The sequence below is a fragment of the Poecilia reticulata genome, linkage group LG13 (genome assembly GCF_000633615.1).
Source record: "Poecilia reticulata strain Guanapo linkage group LG13, Guppy_female_1.0+MT, whole genome shotgun sequence".
Lineage (NCBI taxonomy): Eukaryota > Metazoa > Chordata > Actinopteri > Cyprinodontiformes > Poeciliidae > Poecilia > Poecilia reticulata.
Window position 1 is genome coordinate 25,063,360 of NC_024343.1, and position 18,833 is coordinate 25,082,192.

General features: G+C 41.1%; 1 protein-coding gene across 6 annotated transcripts in view; it reads left to right on the forward strand.

The window, feature by feature from the left end:
* The first annotated feature begins 2,669 nt into the window (after nt 1–2,669).
* pax3b (paired box 3b) overlaps nt 2,670–18,833 on the forward strand; it is a 28,874-nt gene continuing 12,710 nt past the window's right edge. The window contains exons 1-4 of one of the 6 annotated variants that reach the window (XM_008426212.2): nt 2,670–3,167; nt 3,588–3,823; nt 3,980–4,106; nt 4,437–4,580. In XM_008426212.2, coding sequence (XP_008424434.1) covers nt 3,083–3,167; nt 3,588–3,823; nt 3,980–4,106; nt 4,437–4,580 — 592 coding nt within the window. In that variant the 5' untranslated portion in view covers nt 2,670–3,082. Of the gene's footprint in view, nt 3,168–3,587; nt 3,824–3,976; nt 4,107–4,436; nt 4,581–18,833 lie in introns of all 6 variants that reach the window. The other 5 variants (XM_008426213.2, XM_017308408.1, XM_008426216.2 and 2 more) reach the window with 5 other exon arrangements.

An 18,833-nucleotide genomic window follows, 5' to 3' on the forward strand; every position in this document is an offset into this window, starting at 1 on the left:
AGAGAGAGAGAGAAAATATTTTTAGGTAAATTTTGAGAAGTTGCAGTTTTACGACATCCGCTTCCTGCCTTTTTTGGTGAATTATTATTAGCATGTGTGAAAGAAATTGATTTATTCAATCAGCACTCTTTGAATGTCCTCCTCCGCAGAGCATGTGATGCAACTCATTTATTTCTCATCAGGAGAGATTTCTGACTTTGAGTTTCGTCCCCCGGTAATGGATTGGACACGGAGATTCAGTGTCGCTTTTTAAAAGAGCATCAAGCCTCTATCTCTGTTTTCTATTTGCCCCCTTTTTCAGTTCGTACAATATCTAGTTTCAGTCAAATCCCTCTCAGATTGCCACATTCGTCAGCCTACACAGTCACGGTTCCCTCTTTTTTTAATATTAAAATAATTTAGAAAATTTCTCTTTGATTTTTTTTTTCTTTTGGAAACCATTCTTAACATTTGGCCTTTAAATGTTGCGTTTAATCGTCCGCGCAAAAGGTTAAAGTGAAATGACAATCCAAGCGCCGTAACATTATCCAACAAAATGTGAAATTCAAAACAAGCGCACACGATAAATCACTCCACCCGTGAAAATAAAACGCGATGAGATTCCGTTAAGCAGATGAAGAGCGCCTACAGTCCTATTTAGTTTGAACTCACCTTCCATTATCCGCGCAGGTCTTTGACAGTGAACACAACCTGTTAAAAGTTGCTCTCTATACCCAGATCCTACAAACCGGGGCTGTGTTGACTGAACCCCACTGAGTCTGCGGGATTCCACCTCCTCTCGGTAAATGAGGGTGGATGACAGAGGCCTTTCTCCACAGGTGAGCGGAGAGAGGCTCCATCAGGTGCTCGGGTTTCGCTGGAACTCACGACACAATGTGCACAACTCTGACTATTCAGGGAAGACTGCCACTGAACAAATCAGGGGCAAGAATACAAAAATCAAAACGTCTCATCGATTGTTTAAGAAGGTAATATAGGTGTAAAGGATGATGGCACTGAACGGGGTGCATTTAATCTCCAGTTTTCTACAGGGTGCAAGAGTAGACACCTGAACACATCAGTGGCATCATCGAAAGAGACCGGGGGGTCAATAGCCTCAGTCTCCGTAGACGCATGTTTCGTTGATTTGGAATATTGCTTATTTCATTTATTTCCTTATTTATTCATAATGTCATATGCTACTTTCATAACATGCGACTTTTAAAGTCCTGGCTCTGAACTATATATATATGAATTGAGCAGCTGATGTTACTTTTTTGGTTCTAAACTATATTAACGTCCGAACATGAATTGAATGAAATACTGCTGCGGTGCGGGGTAACTGACGGACGCTGGAATCAAATTCTGATTAGGGTCCCATACAGCTTTGGACCGGTCAGGCTCTGTCACAACAAACATTTTTCATGTTGGTTAATGTTGGTTAAAATATTGGTTAATAAGGTTACTGGTAAATAAGCTTGAATCTTGCTCTTTTTTTCCCCCCCCTGTTCATAAAGTTGCCCTTTTGTGAATTAAAGCAAGCCTTTGTGCCAGTTAAGAGCCGTAGGAGCGCACTCCACCGCATCAGTCAGATCCCGCGAAAGATACAAGATGTTGTGACCCGTGACCCCATAGCGCAAGACAACTTCTTTGTTTGTGGCGATATTGATTATTGGACATCTTTCGGGGGGCAAGTTGTAAGAGCGTAAAAATAAATCCTCCCCTCCAAAGTGGCACTGCGCCAGACAGGCTTTACGGCCGCCCTGGCGTCATACCCTGCTGAGGCGCACGGCCCCCATCAGACTGTTCCTCGCTGGTTGGTGCTGCACTCTGAAGAACCACAATAAATTCCTTGAAGTGCACGCTCTTTGTCGCCATTTGTGTCATATATGTGAGGCCACGGGGAGGAAACAAATTAGAGGTCGCGGGCAATAGCACGCGTAAACACTTCGGAGATGATATTACGCACAGATTGGCGGTAGAGAATTCTAATTAAATTTTTTCCCCCCTCCCTTTTTGCGTTAATAAATCATGCGAGCTCACGAACCTACGTGGTGTTCAGTGAGAAAATATTTAAATTTGCGCTCATGTTAATGTATATAAAAAATTTGCAGCAGTAATTATTGGTCTAAACGTTAACTCTGGGGACTAAATCGTTCATTCATTTTGTTGGACTTTAAAACGTTGATCTGTTCCAATTTTTAGTTGGTAGAAATTCCATACATGACCTATATGTGCAGTATCAGAGAGTTAGAGGCAAAATGCACAAAAGAAGACAACTCTTCTACCATTCTTTGTAAATCAACAAAAATGTTTGTTTTCAATGATTATTGCTTTTCACCATAAAGCAATGACATAAAAAAGATCAATTCACAACATCTAAACTGAGTAAAAAATTACGCCACGACACTTAAGACATTATTTTAGTTATTTGAACAAACATTTAATTGATTTATCGTAGTTATGTTACACAGCACAAGCCTAATATGTTTTTCTAGCATCTCAATGCTTTGAAAAGTGAACTTTATGTACAGATCTGCGCTCTGTGAATTGCCGCCCCTGTCCTGTCCAGCGCAACTATATGACTGCGTTTCTGATAGGACAAAAAAGTTTTATGCCTCAGCCAATCCTAGCATTCCCCTGCGAAACATTCGTAAGCCGCTCAGCCAATCACAACCGCGAGCGCTGGACAAGCACGGGAGAACCTCCACTACTTTTGACTGCCCACTCTCACTTCGAACCGGTGTCAACAAACAACAACAACATCTCCGCCATAGAAACGACGCGCTGGTTGCCGTGGTCTTTAAAAGCAGAACCCGTTGCGCTGAAAAACACAAGCCCTTCAAGTCCCTTAAAACCCAATTTCATCTTTTTGGCGTCGGTTTTTGACGCCTCAGGGGGCTGCGGCTGTCCCGGGATACTCCGGTGCTTAGCTGTAGCCCGGATCTCAGCTAAGCTCTACCGAGGCTAACCGGTGCTGACTTCTCAGAAGAACGGAGATTTTGTCCATTAACCGACCGACTCCTGCTGCTGTTCGCCGCAGGAGAGAGAGCCCTCCCCGGCAAAAGAGGAGGTCGGTGCAGGCGGTGGGGGTGGTGGAGGTATGACTGCGTTGGCGGGGTCAGTACCCAGGATGATGCGACCCACGCTGGCTCAGAACTACCCCCGCAGCGGCTTCCCACTGGAAGGTAAAGCACGTCAAAATTTCGATTTAGTGAAGTCGGGAAAAAAAAAATAGGACTTTTAAGAACTTTCTATTGAAAAGTCAGTCATCGTCTCTGTGTTTAAATGGTGATGTAAAGGCTAAAAGAAGGACTTAAATGAACTAAAACGTGTCGGTGAAGTCGATTCTTTATTTCTTAAATACACTTTTTCAGATTGGTATGACTGTCGAAACTTTGCGCCAGTTCTGTCCACCTTGTTTTACAGTTTGCTTTGCGGAGGTTTTAGATAAGCTACATTTTTTACAGACTAATGAAACATCTATTACTCTATGTGCTACAAGTAATTTCCTATTCCAAATAAACATATTTTTGTTAGAGATCCCGTAGATCCCGTGGTCTATCCTGAGAAGTTCCCCCTCATATTTTTAATATTTAAATTTACAGTGTCTACCCCGCTGGGTCAAGGCCGAGTCAACCAGCTCGGAGGGGTTTTCATCAACGGCAGACCTCTGCCCAACCACATCCGACACAAGATCGTGGAGATGGCCCACCACGGGATCAGGCCGTGCGTCATCTCCCGACAGCTCCGGGTCTCCCACGGCTGCGTGTCCAAAATTCTGTGCAGGTACCAGGAGACGGGCTCTATCAGACCCGGAGCCATCGGTGGCAGCAAGCCCAAGGTAATTTAATTTATATTTTTCTTACATGCAGTCCATCAAAGTAAAAACTTATGCATGCACTTACGTGTTGATGCGTCATAATAACCTGTTGATTTTTGTAAAACGGCTTACTTGTTTGGTCAGTACATAAAACAACTCTTGTTGCGTTTAAAGCAGGGAACAACGCCGGACGTCGAGAGGAGAATAGAGGAATACAAGCGGGAAAACCCGGGTATGTTTAGCTGGGAGATTCGGGATAAATTACTGAAGGATGGGATATGTGACCGCAACAACGTTCCTTCAGGTAAAAAGGAAGAAAAAAAAAGAATTTCACGTATTTTTTGGCAGAATTTTTAAATTTATGTAGCCTAATTTTTTTTCTTCATAATTTAAGTACGTGTTTTTATTTTACTTTTTTTTTGTTTTTAAATCTGTTTGTTTCAAAAATAATAATACAAATAAAACAGTCAAATACTGAAATGATGGTTTTACATAAATATATTCACATTTTAGATCATTTTTCATCATTGTAAATCCAATTGTCAGCACAATTCTTAACCTTTACATATATTTTCACCTAATCTTTATTTCCATGGTGACATCATCAATTTGTTTGAACCCTCCACTTTTGCAGTGAGCTCCATCAGTCGCATCATGAGGACTAAGTTTGGGGGGAAAGGTGAGGAAGAAGAAGAGGAAGACGAGATCGAGAAGAAGGAGCTGGAGGACAGTGAACGGAGAGCCAAACACAGCATTGAAGGCATCTTGGGAGACAGATGTGAGTTTACTTCTTGAGTTTATATTTTGGCCTGGCGAAATGTGCACGTTTGTTTTGCAATTTAATTATTGGAGAGGCTTCTATGAAATTTCACCACATTTAGCAAAACAGTTTGGAGAAGAATATTTGACTAGTAAAAGCTGTGGCTTAAAGTTGCTGGATGTTGGTAGAGAGTATGGGTCAACCTTTGTGAGGAATTCTTTATCGACCATTTCTCTCCACTAATGCTTTTCCCATGAGGCCCTATACCGTAAATCAAACAGCAGGCGATGGCTCTGTGCGGGAAGGAGGAGAATGCATGTGTGTGATTGCCTGTTGTGAGTGTGTTGAGCAGTGGTTTAAAAGCAGTAAATGAAGGGCCTTTACAGTAAGTCCGTACAACCTTTCAGCAAATATTCTGTAATGTTCTAGTGAGGCATTATAAACCCATCAACCATTTAATTTCTTCATTCATTATTAAAACTAATCACACTGCTCTTGATTGCTGTGCTTATATAGTTTGAGCTCCGTATTAAAGACCAGATCAATTTTTATTAAGGCTGCAAACTGCTACAAGCAGTGGAAAAAGTCTTAAAGGCAGAACTGTTTTCGTGAAAGAACAGCTTTAATGACTCTGAGTAGTAAGTTTTTATGAGGAGTAAAAAAATTAACAAGTAGAGTACCAGAGTAAACCATCAAAAATTGCAGATTGAACCTTTTGCTGAATACTAGTATAGTTATTCCAGATTTGCGGGATATTTTGACATTTTGCACTCATTTCATCAACCTTTGCTACATTAGGGCCAATTAGATTGTTTTTGAATGTCATCGCGTTGTTTTTTTTATGCTTGGCTTGCACTGCTAGAGTGGAAATTTGTGTTGCATGGCGGCATTCTGTAATTTCCATATTATATTACAGTTCTACAAACATACGTCTTTTAACATGTAGACCTTGCTGTGACTGACAGAGGGAAAAACTGTTAGGGTAATGAGTCTGTCAGAGTTTGCTAGCTTAAAATAATTTAATTTGGTTTCTATCCAGCTGGGGGAAAAAAATCTGCTCTGTAAAATTTAAGCAAGATTATGACACTATTTAAATATTAGTTTATAAATGTTATGTTAAATAATGATTTAGTTTTCACCAGTATTAGCTTCTTTATTTTGACAAGTCCTACTTAAATATTTTGAATTTCACTCAAGATGTTGGTTAAGTTAAATATAATTTATCAAATGTTGTGTATAGAACAGTAAGGCTTTTATATTTATATGAATATGTCAGTTTAGTAAGCCGCAGTGCTAATGTCAAGCTTGCTAGCATATCGTGCTTCCTAGCTCTAAAGTTTACATTTTAGAACATGTTTAAATAGTTTATCACTATTTCACTGACAGTTTCTCAACTTGGTGAAATTGTCAGTGATATTTGATGTTTTCACATCAAATATTAATTCTGTGTTTTCAAGGAGATAAATTAACATAATTACTTGATAGTCAGAATTTGTCAAACGTTTACTAGTTTTTGCTAAGAATCACATTTCCTCATTTTTACATTCCGAAATATTGATGTACGTCATTCTCACATAAAATACATGCAAATTATCCACAATTTTGTTGGTTAAACTGTAACACTCAGATCTTTTAGTGTATGACCAGTAGCTTAGAAAACAAACTTTTAGCATGCAGCTTAATAAGCTTCTGGCGCACGCCGATTTCCCTGTCAGCAACAAAGCGAAGACCATATTGTTCCCAAAATATTGATCTCTTGGTCAAATATGTTTAAGGCTCCAAATGTCAGCATTTGCTGCCGCTTGCTCTTGCGTCAGTAGGGGAGGAGAGATAAAGGTCCCTGGTTCGAAGAGACAAAATGTCCCCCAGATGAGTTGATCAAACATTTGTTCAACGGTCTCCATCTCCTCACAAAGACACGCCTCGCGCGCACAACGGGACGCTTGCGGATGAACTTGGGAGACAAAGGCTCGCGAGTCCATTTGAGGCTCACGCTTGGGCTGCGCGCGGACAAAAGGCCAGCTTGGAAACAGCTTTGGCCGCCGCTAAAGTAGAAGAAGAAGAAGGCGACCTGCTTAAAATTCAGCCAGAGGAATAGAAAGGAAAAGGAGAGTTTCACAGAAAAAGGGAGAGAAAAAACCCCGACGCAAGACATTATGAGGCCGCAATGAAGGATGAATTATTCAGGGAGCGCTCCGGCTGCCCCGGCACGGCTCGGAGGGCCCGTTCACCGGCTATTTTCATCTACAAAATGTTTTCTTTTAGGGTTCGCCTCAAGAAGCCCGCTGCCATTCACTTAGCCAATTCAGTCTTGTGAAAGCCACCTACAGCCGGAGTATGCGCGCTCACCCCCTAAGACAGTGGCGCGCATGAAAATCCCAGCTGGTGAAATTGGCCACAAAGCTTTAACAAGAAGAAGGCTGTTTCTCCAGCCAACACGAACTTATTTAGAGTGTATATAATTCATTGTGAGACATCAATAAAATTCAATAAAATTGCTAGAAGCAAAAACACAATATTGCCCTCATACGTGGCTTTTAATTAACACTATAATTGCAGAGTTAGCCATTCTCAAACTATATCTGGTCCTCAAAACAAAGAGAACTTCTCTAGCCTGATGTAACTCGTGAGCTATCATTGATCCTTTGATGATGCCCTGGCCTTGGCCTCTCAAACATTAATAATGTCCTCTAAATGATGTCGATATTGTGCCATGTCTCGTTTTAATGACCGAGGGGGGTGGGGGCATTACCGAGTGTTTTCGGTGAATAGGGACCAATGTTCTCCCGGGGAGAACCCCAGTCTGGCCCGTAGCACAGCTTGACAATGGGGGCCCCGGGCAGCCCGTCCTCTGCGCTGCATGCGCACAGCTCCGAAAACTCAGCCGCTTGCCCTCCCCTCTCCTCCCAGCCGCTCCTTTCCCCCTCTTCCCCCGCTTGCTCTCCTAAATCTCTTCAAGCAGATTAAATCGACTCTTTTATTTCATCGCACTTTCATCTGGAGAGCGACACCGCCCCTCTCCCTCTGTTTCTTTCGCTCTCCGTGTGTCTCTCGGAGCCTGCGGCGCACAGCTCGGGTTATATCTGCGCTGCATCCTCCACGGCGCACAAAGCAAAGTCAGTCTAGTTTGTAAAGGAACCTTATTAGGGTGTGTATTGTCAATTTGCGGGTTAATTATGCATATGTTTTGTTTCACTGGGACTGATTTTACATCGAGAGCTCAAACTGTTTACTTTGGAACAAGACTATTATCTCCTCAGATGATAACTACCATATATAACTACCATATTTCCTGCTTTAGGCAATGGAAATACCAGCTGTACATAATTAAAGAGATACACAGTGGCCTAAACAGTCATCAGAATGTGTAAACATCATGGTCTGAAAGTCACTTGTTGATTTTTTTTTTATTAGAAACAATACTTACAAATAACTTTTTTATGTTAAGTTAAAAAATATCTAAACAATACAGTTTGCTTTTAAACTTAAACAATATAAATGTATTTAACAGTAACATCTTACAAATTCTTTAAACGTTAAACAGGAAGACTTTAGTTCTCAAAAACCTATATACCCCACTTCATTTTTAGATTTATTTGACAACAGTTTTGGCCCTCCAGGCCCATTTTTAGGGTCCCGGCAAACTGTTAACATCATGGCAATTAACCCTGAAGACAAAGTTAATGATTAAAACAGACATGGTGTACCCGCCTCCACCCTCCTCCTGCCTCACATATTAACAGTGTATCTTTGAGAGTCCAAACTTACTTTGGTGAAATTAGCCCGATAATACAGAGGAGCCTTGTCGAGGGCCAATACACTTACGTTTACCCCGACCGTTTGTATGCACACACATGTCCACACATTCCACTCTGCAATGCAAACAGTCAAAGGGATAACTTTATTTTGGTGAAAGAGGATCCTGGAAAGGGCTAATTGAATAAGCCCAGGATCTTTGAAAAACCCCTACCATGGTGAGCGCAGTCATCATGTCATAATTAGGTTTATTGAGGCACATTCCTTCAATCTGCCTCCATTCTGCCGGCCTCATTGTGTCCACAACCCCAGGCCAGTAGCTCAGGGACAAAAGGGAACCGTGCACAGACAATACATGAAAGAGCTATAAAGATTTAGCCAGCTTTGTCACAGAAACAGAGCGGGACTTTGTTTGTGTAAATAATGCAACTGAATGAGGAACTTCGGTTCCTCTGCCACTTGGGGTGTGGGACCTTGAGCTGCAAATGGTACAAGGGGGGCACAGCCCACATTGGTGTCACAGCAGAGGGGATGAAATAATATGAAGAACCTGCAGAACAAGAGGAGGAAGGAGCAGACAAGGAGGCCAAGATGAAGTTTAGAGCCAAGTGAGGGGATTTATTTTAGTGATGAAAAAGTTTACAGGTGACATTTATCTTCAATTTTGACTGATGATATTGCTAATGAATGGTTGTTTTCTGGGAGTGTTTTTTTTCCATAGTTTTTGACACAGAAATGATTTATATATAAAACCTTAAGAATCATAAACCCAGCCATCCAAGAACATATAATGGATGAATTTGTAGCCGTTATACAGCAAACTACTAGGTTGAAAATAAAAATTTCCAACTGTATCAGGTATAGCAGTATTTTACACAATGATTTAAAACACACTGATTTAATTGCTTTTATTTAAAATAGTAAAGCAATGCATTCTTACTGCTGCTGCAATAGTAATATATCAAGCTGAGTATTACAGTGATTATAAGGCTAACTATAATATTTTACTTTCATTCTGATACAGAAACGTTAGAATAAAAAGCTATGTTGTACTTTTCAAGTACTTATTATATTATACATATATATTACATATATTTTTTTATACTTTTTATAGAGTAACAAGTCTAACATCATATCAGCTTTTAGGCTATCTCCTCTGCAGTTTTAAAATAATTCTTTCTTGTTAAGACTGATGGATGGCTCTCTTTAGTTTCCGCATCATTTTTTTGCCACCTACAATATTTGTACGAATCTATATGAATTTGTCTTTCCTTTAAGCAAGAAAAAAAATGAAGCAACCTGTCTGCAGCCATTTAAACAGCAATACTCAGCAACAGGAGGGGAATCACAGCATTAGTCATTTCTCCACACAGCCACAAAAGTCAGTTCCCTCCTTCACATTATCTGTCATATCATCAAAAAAAGTTTTAGGGTATAGGAATATGATAATTTAATGTTACAAATTGGAAAAAAAATGTGCACAGTGGAGGTTTTTGGAAATAGAAAAATATGATAATGGTATACTTATTACATTGTCATGCCACCGGGTTTGAAATGACAAACATGTGCAGCTATTCTGGAGTTCTGAACATGTAATAATCCTTTAGTTTTTTGAGCATTTGTTCTGGGGCTGGATCAAATGCGTTAGGTCAGTGGAACTGCATTCCAAGTTTGGAATAAAAAAAAAACAACTTTTTAAACTGTTTAATGTGGAATTTGTCAGTCTGAAAACATGTTTGCAGATTTCTGCCTTTAGCTTTTTTACTGTGAAGCATTTTTTGAAACAAATTCCAAACTTCATATGTTTGGGTTTCAGACAAGAGTCCACAGAAAGTTTAATTGACATTTCAAAGCACTTTTAAGACCAATCATTTGTGTAATTGGGACAGCTGTCAGCAAATTAACTTATATTAAAAATAATGGCCTTGGTATTTTCAGTGTTGCTGTTTTTGTCCCAACGAAATTTGACAAAGACAGGAAAAAAGAAGATCTTGATGAGTCCTATAATAGCTATTGGCTATTACTGGACTCCGCCAAATGTGTCGTGAAGAGGGCTCTGTCTGTCTAAGGAGCGGATGAATGTGTCACTCAGAGAGTCCCTGGGCACAAGGGCAAGGGGGGGCAAAGGGGGGCACAGGGGCCAAGTGGCGAGCACCAAATCACTCTCCTCTACCCTGGGGCTCTCTCCGTCTCGCTAGCCCTCTGCACCCCTCCCTCTCTTCTAATAAGGCCTTGCATGATGACTATCCAAGCATGAAAACATAGTTATCTGCAAATGAATGGCTGCTCTATGCTTCATTAAAGCCTCTTTTTGCTTTCACACTCTTATTGTGACCCTCTGATATCAATTCAAAGGGCAATTAATGAATGCACACCAACTTTGAAGTCAGGACGATTTTCTGAAAAGGCGGGGCCCAGAAAGGTTGCGTGTGTTTAGGCGCATGTGCGTGTGTGAGGGGGGTATTTGGGGACACCCCCTCCCAAATAAATTCGCAGTAGTGCCCCCAGTCTTCACCCGCGACGGACTGAGCCACATTGAGCGGCGAGCGCACCCCAAAGATGGTTTGAAGGGAGTGAAAGAGTGAAAAGGCTCGGCGAAGGTCAAGTAGAATGGCTGGCTTTCGAATAAGGCCCCTCTTTATCTGCTGCAAGTATGCACTATAGGCCCAACAGTTGAGTTGGGGGGAGTGGGCGGGGGAGAGAGGTTGTTTTTAAATCTGGGTGAGTGTGTGTATCTGAGAAAGTAAGGCAGAATCTCTCTTGCATGTATCCGTTTGCTTGTTTGTGAGCTCGATTGTTTCTAAAGTGTGCGTACGTGCAAGTGAGCTTACCGGGGTCAGGGTTGAGTGTCAAGAGTTTGCAGAGGCCAACGAGGGGGCAGTAAACGCAGCATCCACATAGCTGATGGGGGGACAGGCAGCTGTCAATCATCTGACTGATGAAGCCTGACTTTCTTTCAGAGCTTTGTTAACTAATTAGCCTAAAGCCTTCTGAGGGTGTGGGAGCAGGGTGCTTAAAAAGCATGTTTATGTAGTAGTCATCCCATGTGGGAATGTCTCCTCTGATAACCCATAGGTCTACTCTCAAACAGTCATATCTATGCCATTATTTGTTTACAAAATGCTGAAAAGAATAATTAAATCAGTTGGATCTAGAGTTTCACAACTCTCTGAAACTTGATTACAGGAACTTCCTTGTTCCAACATTTGTTGCCAAACCAGGAGTTCCTTGGTAATATTTACCATCTGAGACATGAGGTAGAAAAAAAATAGGAAAATCAGATTTCCCCTCACCCACATGAAATGAATGCACCACTATGCAGCACATTGCTCTGTTTCAAGTATGTTGCTGTTCAAGCAAATGCTTGTGGGAGATAACTCTGCTGTATAAAAAAGAGCGCCTAGGCTCTGGAATAAAGGGAGAAAAAGTCAAACATCCTTTATATCTGTCAACAAATAAAAATTTCAGTGATAGCAAACTGGATTTGTGGCATGTTCCCCACTGACTGCTGCTGGGAGTTTTTTTTTTTTTGTAGTTTAGACAGAAGAAGTGCAGGGTCATCGGGTCCCGGTAAGGTCACTCTCCCCCAGTGCTGCACAGGAAACAGGGTTAGAAACACATTTAGCTACAAATGACAGGTAACCACCTCCTCATACCCTTCAACATCCCCTAGCACGCTCCCTGAAGTCCCGGCTAACAGCAGCAGACTCTTTAAGACTGTCGTCATGTCATGACTCTGAGCACAACAAGGCTTTGATTGATGAGAGTTTGCCTTTGTGTGTGTGAGGACATGTGCAGCGTTTTCCAAGCATTTGTACTACATGAACTTTTCCAAATTTTGTCACATACCAACCACAAATATTAGCGTATTTTTTTATTTTAAATCAACACAAAGTAGTGCATAACTCTGAAAAAGATGGAAATTATTTGTTACTTTTGATCATTTTTACAGAGGGAAATCTGAAAAGTGTGGCCATAGTTGTATTCATCCATCCAACATCCCAGCTTTCATGTGACATTAGGTGCAGCCCTGGTTCAAGTTGATGTGTACTGTTTGTTTTCCATCGTGCCAGGTATTTGATCTTGGTCAATTTGTTGTTGTGCCGTCCTATTTTCATTTTCAGATGGTTAGATTGAACAGAGCTCTCTATGTTCAAAGCTTGGGATATGGTTCTACAACGTAACCCTAATTTTCAACCTTCCCATCACTTCCTCTCTGACCTGTCGGCTGCTTTTTTATATCCTTTATGCTGTTGTTTGTTCACTAATATTCTCTACTAAGCTTTGGAGGCCTTCACAAAACAGCTGGATTTACATTTATAAGGTGAATTCACACATAGGTGGACTGCAATTATGAACACAGTAGATGGCACGTTAGTTTGTTTGACAGTATCAAACTAAAGGGAGTGAAATACAAATGCATGTCACACTTTTCTGATTTATCCGAAACGTTTAGAAAATCATTAATTGTTTTTCTTCTACTTCGCAGTTATCCTCCGTATTGGTCTGTCACATAAAATCCTAACAAAATACTCAGAAGTTTCTGGTTGTAAAGTGAGAAAGCGTGAAGATGACTCGAAGTTATGAAAACTGTTTTATGCATATTCATCTTCCAGACAGGACGCATATCCTCTCATTTGCAGTGCAGCTGTCAATATAGCAACTTCTTAGCAAGTCAAGTGAGTTTACCGTTCCACCACTCCTCCTCCCACACACCCACTCCCACACAACAATTCATGTAGACCCACACGCACCATGTTTTTCTTAACCCAGCAGAAAGCGTCACAGATGGGTCCGTAAGCTGTCAGCAAAGCCATTATCCAGGCCAGCATCTGCCTGCCTTGACTTCTATGTACTGTTTAATGCAGTCGACCAGTCAATTAGTCCCACAGCTCCTGAATGGAGGCAGCATGGTCGTCTCCGCCCAAATAAATGCTGCGTTTGTCTCCTCTGCCTTTTGTTTTCTGTGTTTTTTGAGAGGAGTAGGTGGAGAGAAGGGGGAGATGTGTCAGGAGCTTGATTTACCCTCACTATTAACCCACCCACCACCTCCACCTCCAACCCCTGCCTCTGATGAGTTAGCCGTACGTCCAAACTGTGGTGTAAATAAAACGCATATGGTCGGCCAATTCCCAGCGGCCCCACAATCATGCACACATGCATTTATGCTCGGTGTGTACTGTCCCGTGTCTCAGTGGACATATTTAAGCCTTTGTGTCCCCGTCCGACCCCCCACCCCCACTCTGCCTCTCAGAAATTTGTCAATGCTGAAAGTCTTTCCAATAGACTGTTGCAGCTAAATCCTCGCCTCTGCCTTCTCCTCCTTGTTTTCCTCTCCTTTGGGATGGCGTAGCATGGTGGGAGCCATTTTGGGCTTCCTTGGCTCAGGAGAGGTTGTTTTGGCTCAGAGCCCCTCGTGCTGTGCGCCTCTCAGGTCCTCAGTTTGGTTAAATTAAACAGTTTTCTTTTCTCCTCCAACCCCCAACACCAGACTCCCTTCCACCACTCCTCTCTTATTTTGCAGCTTAATGCTCCGCAGCACACCCGGGCCGTCTCTCCAGGCCGTTTCGTACTCAGATCATTTGACCCTTTTAAGGCGCATATTTTCTCATATTTGGATGAACTGACGAGAGGCTCATATGCTCTTTCCTGGAGCAGAAATATGTATATATATTTACATACAGCTGTGTAAGTACAGCATTTTAAGATTTAGGTTGTATATACATGCAGGAAGTGATATAAACTATAGAGTGGATAATTTGATTGGCCCTGGCTATGTGGCGGTGCCAAAGTGATACAATCAGATGTCAGGGATAGCGAGGCGATGATGGCATACAGGCCTCTGTGAAACCAGAAGTTAGAAAAGCTTTCACCATGATTTCTTTAGCTAAACTTCATCCCCTCCATGTTGCAGTAAGCAGGCTAATGTAGTGCTGCTGATTCAACAGCACATTCCATTATCAATAAGAGTAAAGATGTGTTTAGAAGGGAGAGACTTAATTGACAGCAGACGCCTCAGGGCTGACTTGATTATCATTGCCCTAAAGTGCATGCAAGATGAGGGAAAAACTGTTGCATGCTATGTTGCGTAATAGATGTGGAGCACTGCACTCCTTGTGTCTTTTACCCGTTTAAGCAACTTCAAGCTTTTGGGTCGATTAGGTTGCCTCCTCGTCACAACCTGCTTTAACATTTGCAGTATTTAAAGGTATTCATACCTCTTGTTTTCTTATGGTACAACCACACTTTTCATAGTGGTAAACTAACATCAAGTGATGAACAATTGTGAACTGACAGTTATTTTACTAAATATAATTTAAAATTTGTTGTTTTGTAATTTACAATGGCCCAGAAGAGTCAACAAAATGCAAAAGCCACATAACAAGAACTAAAACCACAACAGAAGGCTTGGTACAACAGAAATCATACTTGCAAGTTTATCATAATTACCGTTTTTGCATAAATTCCTTTTTAGCAAAAATTCCATTTTAATGTCCATTCCGTTTGATCAAAATGACTTTTTGTCATAACCGCTGTTTAACATAAATTCAATTTTCCAGGAATTGTTTTTGACATGAATTCCACTTTAGCAAAATTCTTTTAGCATAAATAGAGATTTAGCAAACGTTCTCTGTTTTCGCATGAATTCCATATAGCATGTTTTCTATGATAACATAAATTTGGCACAAATTACATAAAGCATAGCCTCTGCCTTAACATAACTTCAGTTTTTGCAAAAAAACATTTTTTTTAGCATATATTCAGTTTTGTATAAACTCGTTCAGCATAAATTCTGTTTTAGCTTACATTCCTTTGTAGCATAAATTTTGTTTTAGCATAAATTCCCACTCTATCTTTGGTTGTGGTGTTGGGCTTTACATTTTTTGATCCTTATAGCTAATCATAATATTCAGCACAATGCGTGGCTTAAAGCTAGTCATTAAAATCGCACTGAATACATGGTCCCTTCAGTGAACGATGGTGGCAGCATCATGCCATAGTGATGTTTTCTTTCAGTAGGAATGGAGAATCTGTTCAGAATTGATGGGAATATAGATTGAGGAAATAAAGAGCAATCCTGGGGAAAAACCTGCAAGTGGCTGCAAAAGACCTGAAAGTGGGGCAAAGAACCAACTTCATGCTTCGGTCATGCATCCAAAGTTGTAATGGAAAGGTTTATAAATGCATTTCCACATGTCAGACTGGATCAGTCAACTACCAGATCTAATTCCATCCCATTTGAAAATCAGTGCCTGGACTGCATTGAAGATGTTCACGGATGTTCTCATTCCAATCTTACTGAGCTTCAGCTATTTTATGAACTAGAGTTTATCAAATTACATTGCAGTTTTACTTTCACTGTGTTTATTGAAATTGCACAAACTCTGTCAAGGTTGTGCGTTTTTGGTATTTTTTCTTAATTTCCTTTGTGCGCCATTTGAACTAATGTGTTGCCCTTTATCCGTGAAGTATTTTTTGTAGTTTTTGACTCCCATTTAAATGCAGTTGCCTTTATTTTATTTAATTGTCATTCTCTTTTGTAATGGAAAATGTGTTTTCTGTTTTTCTTATTTGGCCTTTAGGGTGTTAAAAATTCAGAAAATTTAGAATTATTTATTATGTGTGGACTTAAGTTTTTTTAGTTCTCATGAAAAAAATTATAGAATTTTTAAATTTGATTTTATTTTTATTTCTGGAGCAATGTTTAACAGATGTTTTTTTCTGTCTTAGTGACCCTAAAGAGTTAAAGTAACAATAACAGCGGAAATTGCTTCTAAAGAAAATTAACTGAGTGGAGCTAAATAGAAATGTCGCTCTTTATTTTTTTCACATAAATATTATCGCACAATTTTAATAAAAAGCGTAGGAGTTAGTTGGTGTAATGTGACAAAAATTAGGAAAGGCTCAAGGGGTATTAATGCACATTTAAGCTAACATGTACCAATGTTTTCTTTAAACACTGAAAGATAAATATTTGAACGTTTTAAAGAAAATACACAAAGTATAACTTCTCCCTGTTAAGTGTCTAAATGCTTGACTAAAACCAGCACAGATGCCCTGACAGTCTATCCTCATGGGTACATTTACAACCATAACAACACCCCTTCTTACCCCACAACCCCTCCACCCCCCTCAGGTGCTCTTACAGTTCCCTCTGCTAGCAGAGTATTTTCTCTTTTTTGGGTGGGGTGGGGGGGCAGTAAGGCAGGGGTTTCAATGCCCCAGGCTATGCCCCCATCTACCCCACCCCAGCCCTCTTTGCGAAGCCTCTTTATGTCTCTCCCCCCGAACCCCCTCCAACACCTCCCAAGCTCCCCCATGGGGCAGGTGACAGGCCTCCACTGTGAAGGGCTGAGGGAGCCATGACGGATTCCACAGATGGAGCGTGGAAATCGACGGCAAAGACCTCAGCTCTGAGGAGCAACAAAGGCCCGAGAGTCGGAGAGAGAAATATGGGTGGAAAAGAGGGAGATTGGGGGGGGACAAAGAAAGACAGGGTGACAAGGAGGGGGAGAATAAGGGAGGAGAAGGTGGTGCTTGTTTAAGGAGGGTTGTGCGCCAAAGCACATAAAGTGTTTGTCCGGTGAATGTGATACTGCTCCGATTCTTTTTCTGTTCGTTTTGCAGTATTTGTTGTGTCTGGTGCTCGGCTTCCTGCCACAGATCGTTTTCTTTTCAGCTCAGCCTCTTGTATAAATGCTGCCTCTTGACATCACATGATGCAGCAATCCAAAGTCAAGTGAATGAAACTAATGAGCCCGCTTTGGTTCTCCCTAAAGCACTTTATCAGTGCTAGTCTCCCAAGACTTGAGAGGTGCCACTCTGTCGCTTCTTTTGAAAAGTTCTAGAAACCCCGGTAGCTGTCATAACCGAATGGGTAATTCCAAAGTGATTAAGGATTTTCCTGGGCTGCCTCGGCTTTCCCAAGGCCCAAATCCCTGTGAAATGCTGAGGAACGTGCATGCTGGGGTGGGATTGGGGGAGGAGGAGGAGGAGGAGTAGGACAGGGTGGACATTCCTTGCGGCCTTCCTCTATGCAGGAACTGGAGGGGGAGGCTACAAAAGGCCTCATCTCTTGTTTTTCGGTCGTCCTGTCCAAAACTCCACACCCCAAATTCCTTCCTCGCCATCTAAAGCACAAAGCCCAGTCACTCAGAAGTCGAGGAAAAATGTGGCCCCCACACATCAGAGGTTTTACAGGCGCTCTGTGATGACCACATCTGAAACAGCTCCAGAAACAGCTGATAGCGTAGAGATGAAACCCTAAACCGCTGCGGCAATTTCAAATTCTTTTCTTTGCACCTGTTGGAGACGCTGCTCATTTGTCCTTACTGTTAAAATGCCGAAATATTCAGGCAGCATAATGCAGCTAAAAACACATTAAAACATCCTGCAGGAGGCTTAAGCCAATGTCTCAATTTTGTCCCCCCTCCCACCTCAAAAATATTTTACGTATTGGCCGCTCATGCCTGAAAGTTTCTTTACCAATTTGCTCCTAATGCAAGTTAAGTTGACTCCCACAGCTTTTGGTGTTGAGAGGAGAAAATCGCCAAAGGGGAAGAGAGGATCAGTTTCACATGAGGGGCCCCGAGCTATTTGGATTCTCTTGTATTTTATTGTCGCTTCCAAGGGGGGAACTAATACAGTGTTGCACACAAAACTTCCCCTGTGCTGAGGGGGAATTAATTAAGTGTAGCACAAAAAGTGGGTGCTTTGGCCACAGTGAGCTGAGAAGGAAGCCAATGGAGTGTTTGAAGTAGTTAAAAACCAAACTGCTGGATTACAGAGAAGATCTCACAATAGTGTTAACACAGATCTGAGGCAGAAATGAAAAGAAATGAAACACAAAAGCTGCTCAGGCGCATTACATCACCAAGCCTCAGGTTATATTGCATCTGATAACATTTTCTTTATCAACCGTAAATTAGAAGTTCTGTTCAGTTAAAATCTTTTGTTTTAAAATTGGTATAAAGTTTTTGTTTTGGTAAAAAAAAAATAAAAAATGTAACAACGGTCTTACACGATCTGTAAAAGTATGGATAGAAAGTTTCTTCTAGATATGAAACTATCATAATTATCGATAAATATCTCCAAAATTCCAGTCCTGTGGTCCATCTGTGTGCTTTGTTATCCGTCAGGACCATCTCATAACATGGTCCTGTGTTACTGCTTTAAAGTACATAAAGCACTTTAAAGCAGCAACCAACGATGAAAGTACTAAAGGTACTGGAATAAGACCCACAATACATACCCAGTGTGTGAATCTCACACTGGGTTGGAGGCCATGTTTTAACTTAACCCTAGTGACGTACATTGTAAATATACACTTCAAAAACACAAAATCTTAATTTTTGTCTAGTGTCTGGTGCCAATATCTCAGTGGACTTGAAATAAGACAAGATTAACATAGGACATTGTGACTTAAATATGTAGAGGTTGTGTCACTTATGTCAAATAATTTTCCAGTAGAACCAGTACTTTTTCATCAATATTAAGGAATTCTTTCTTTAAAAC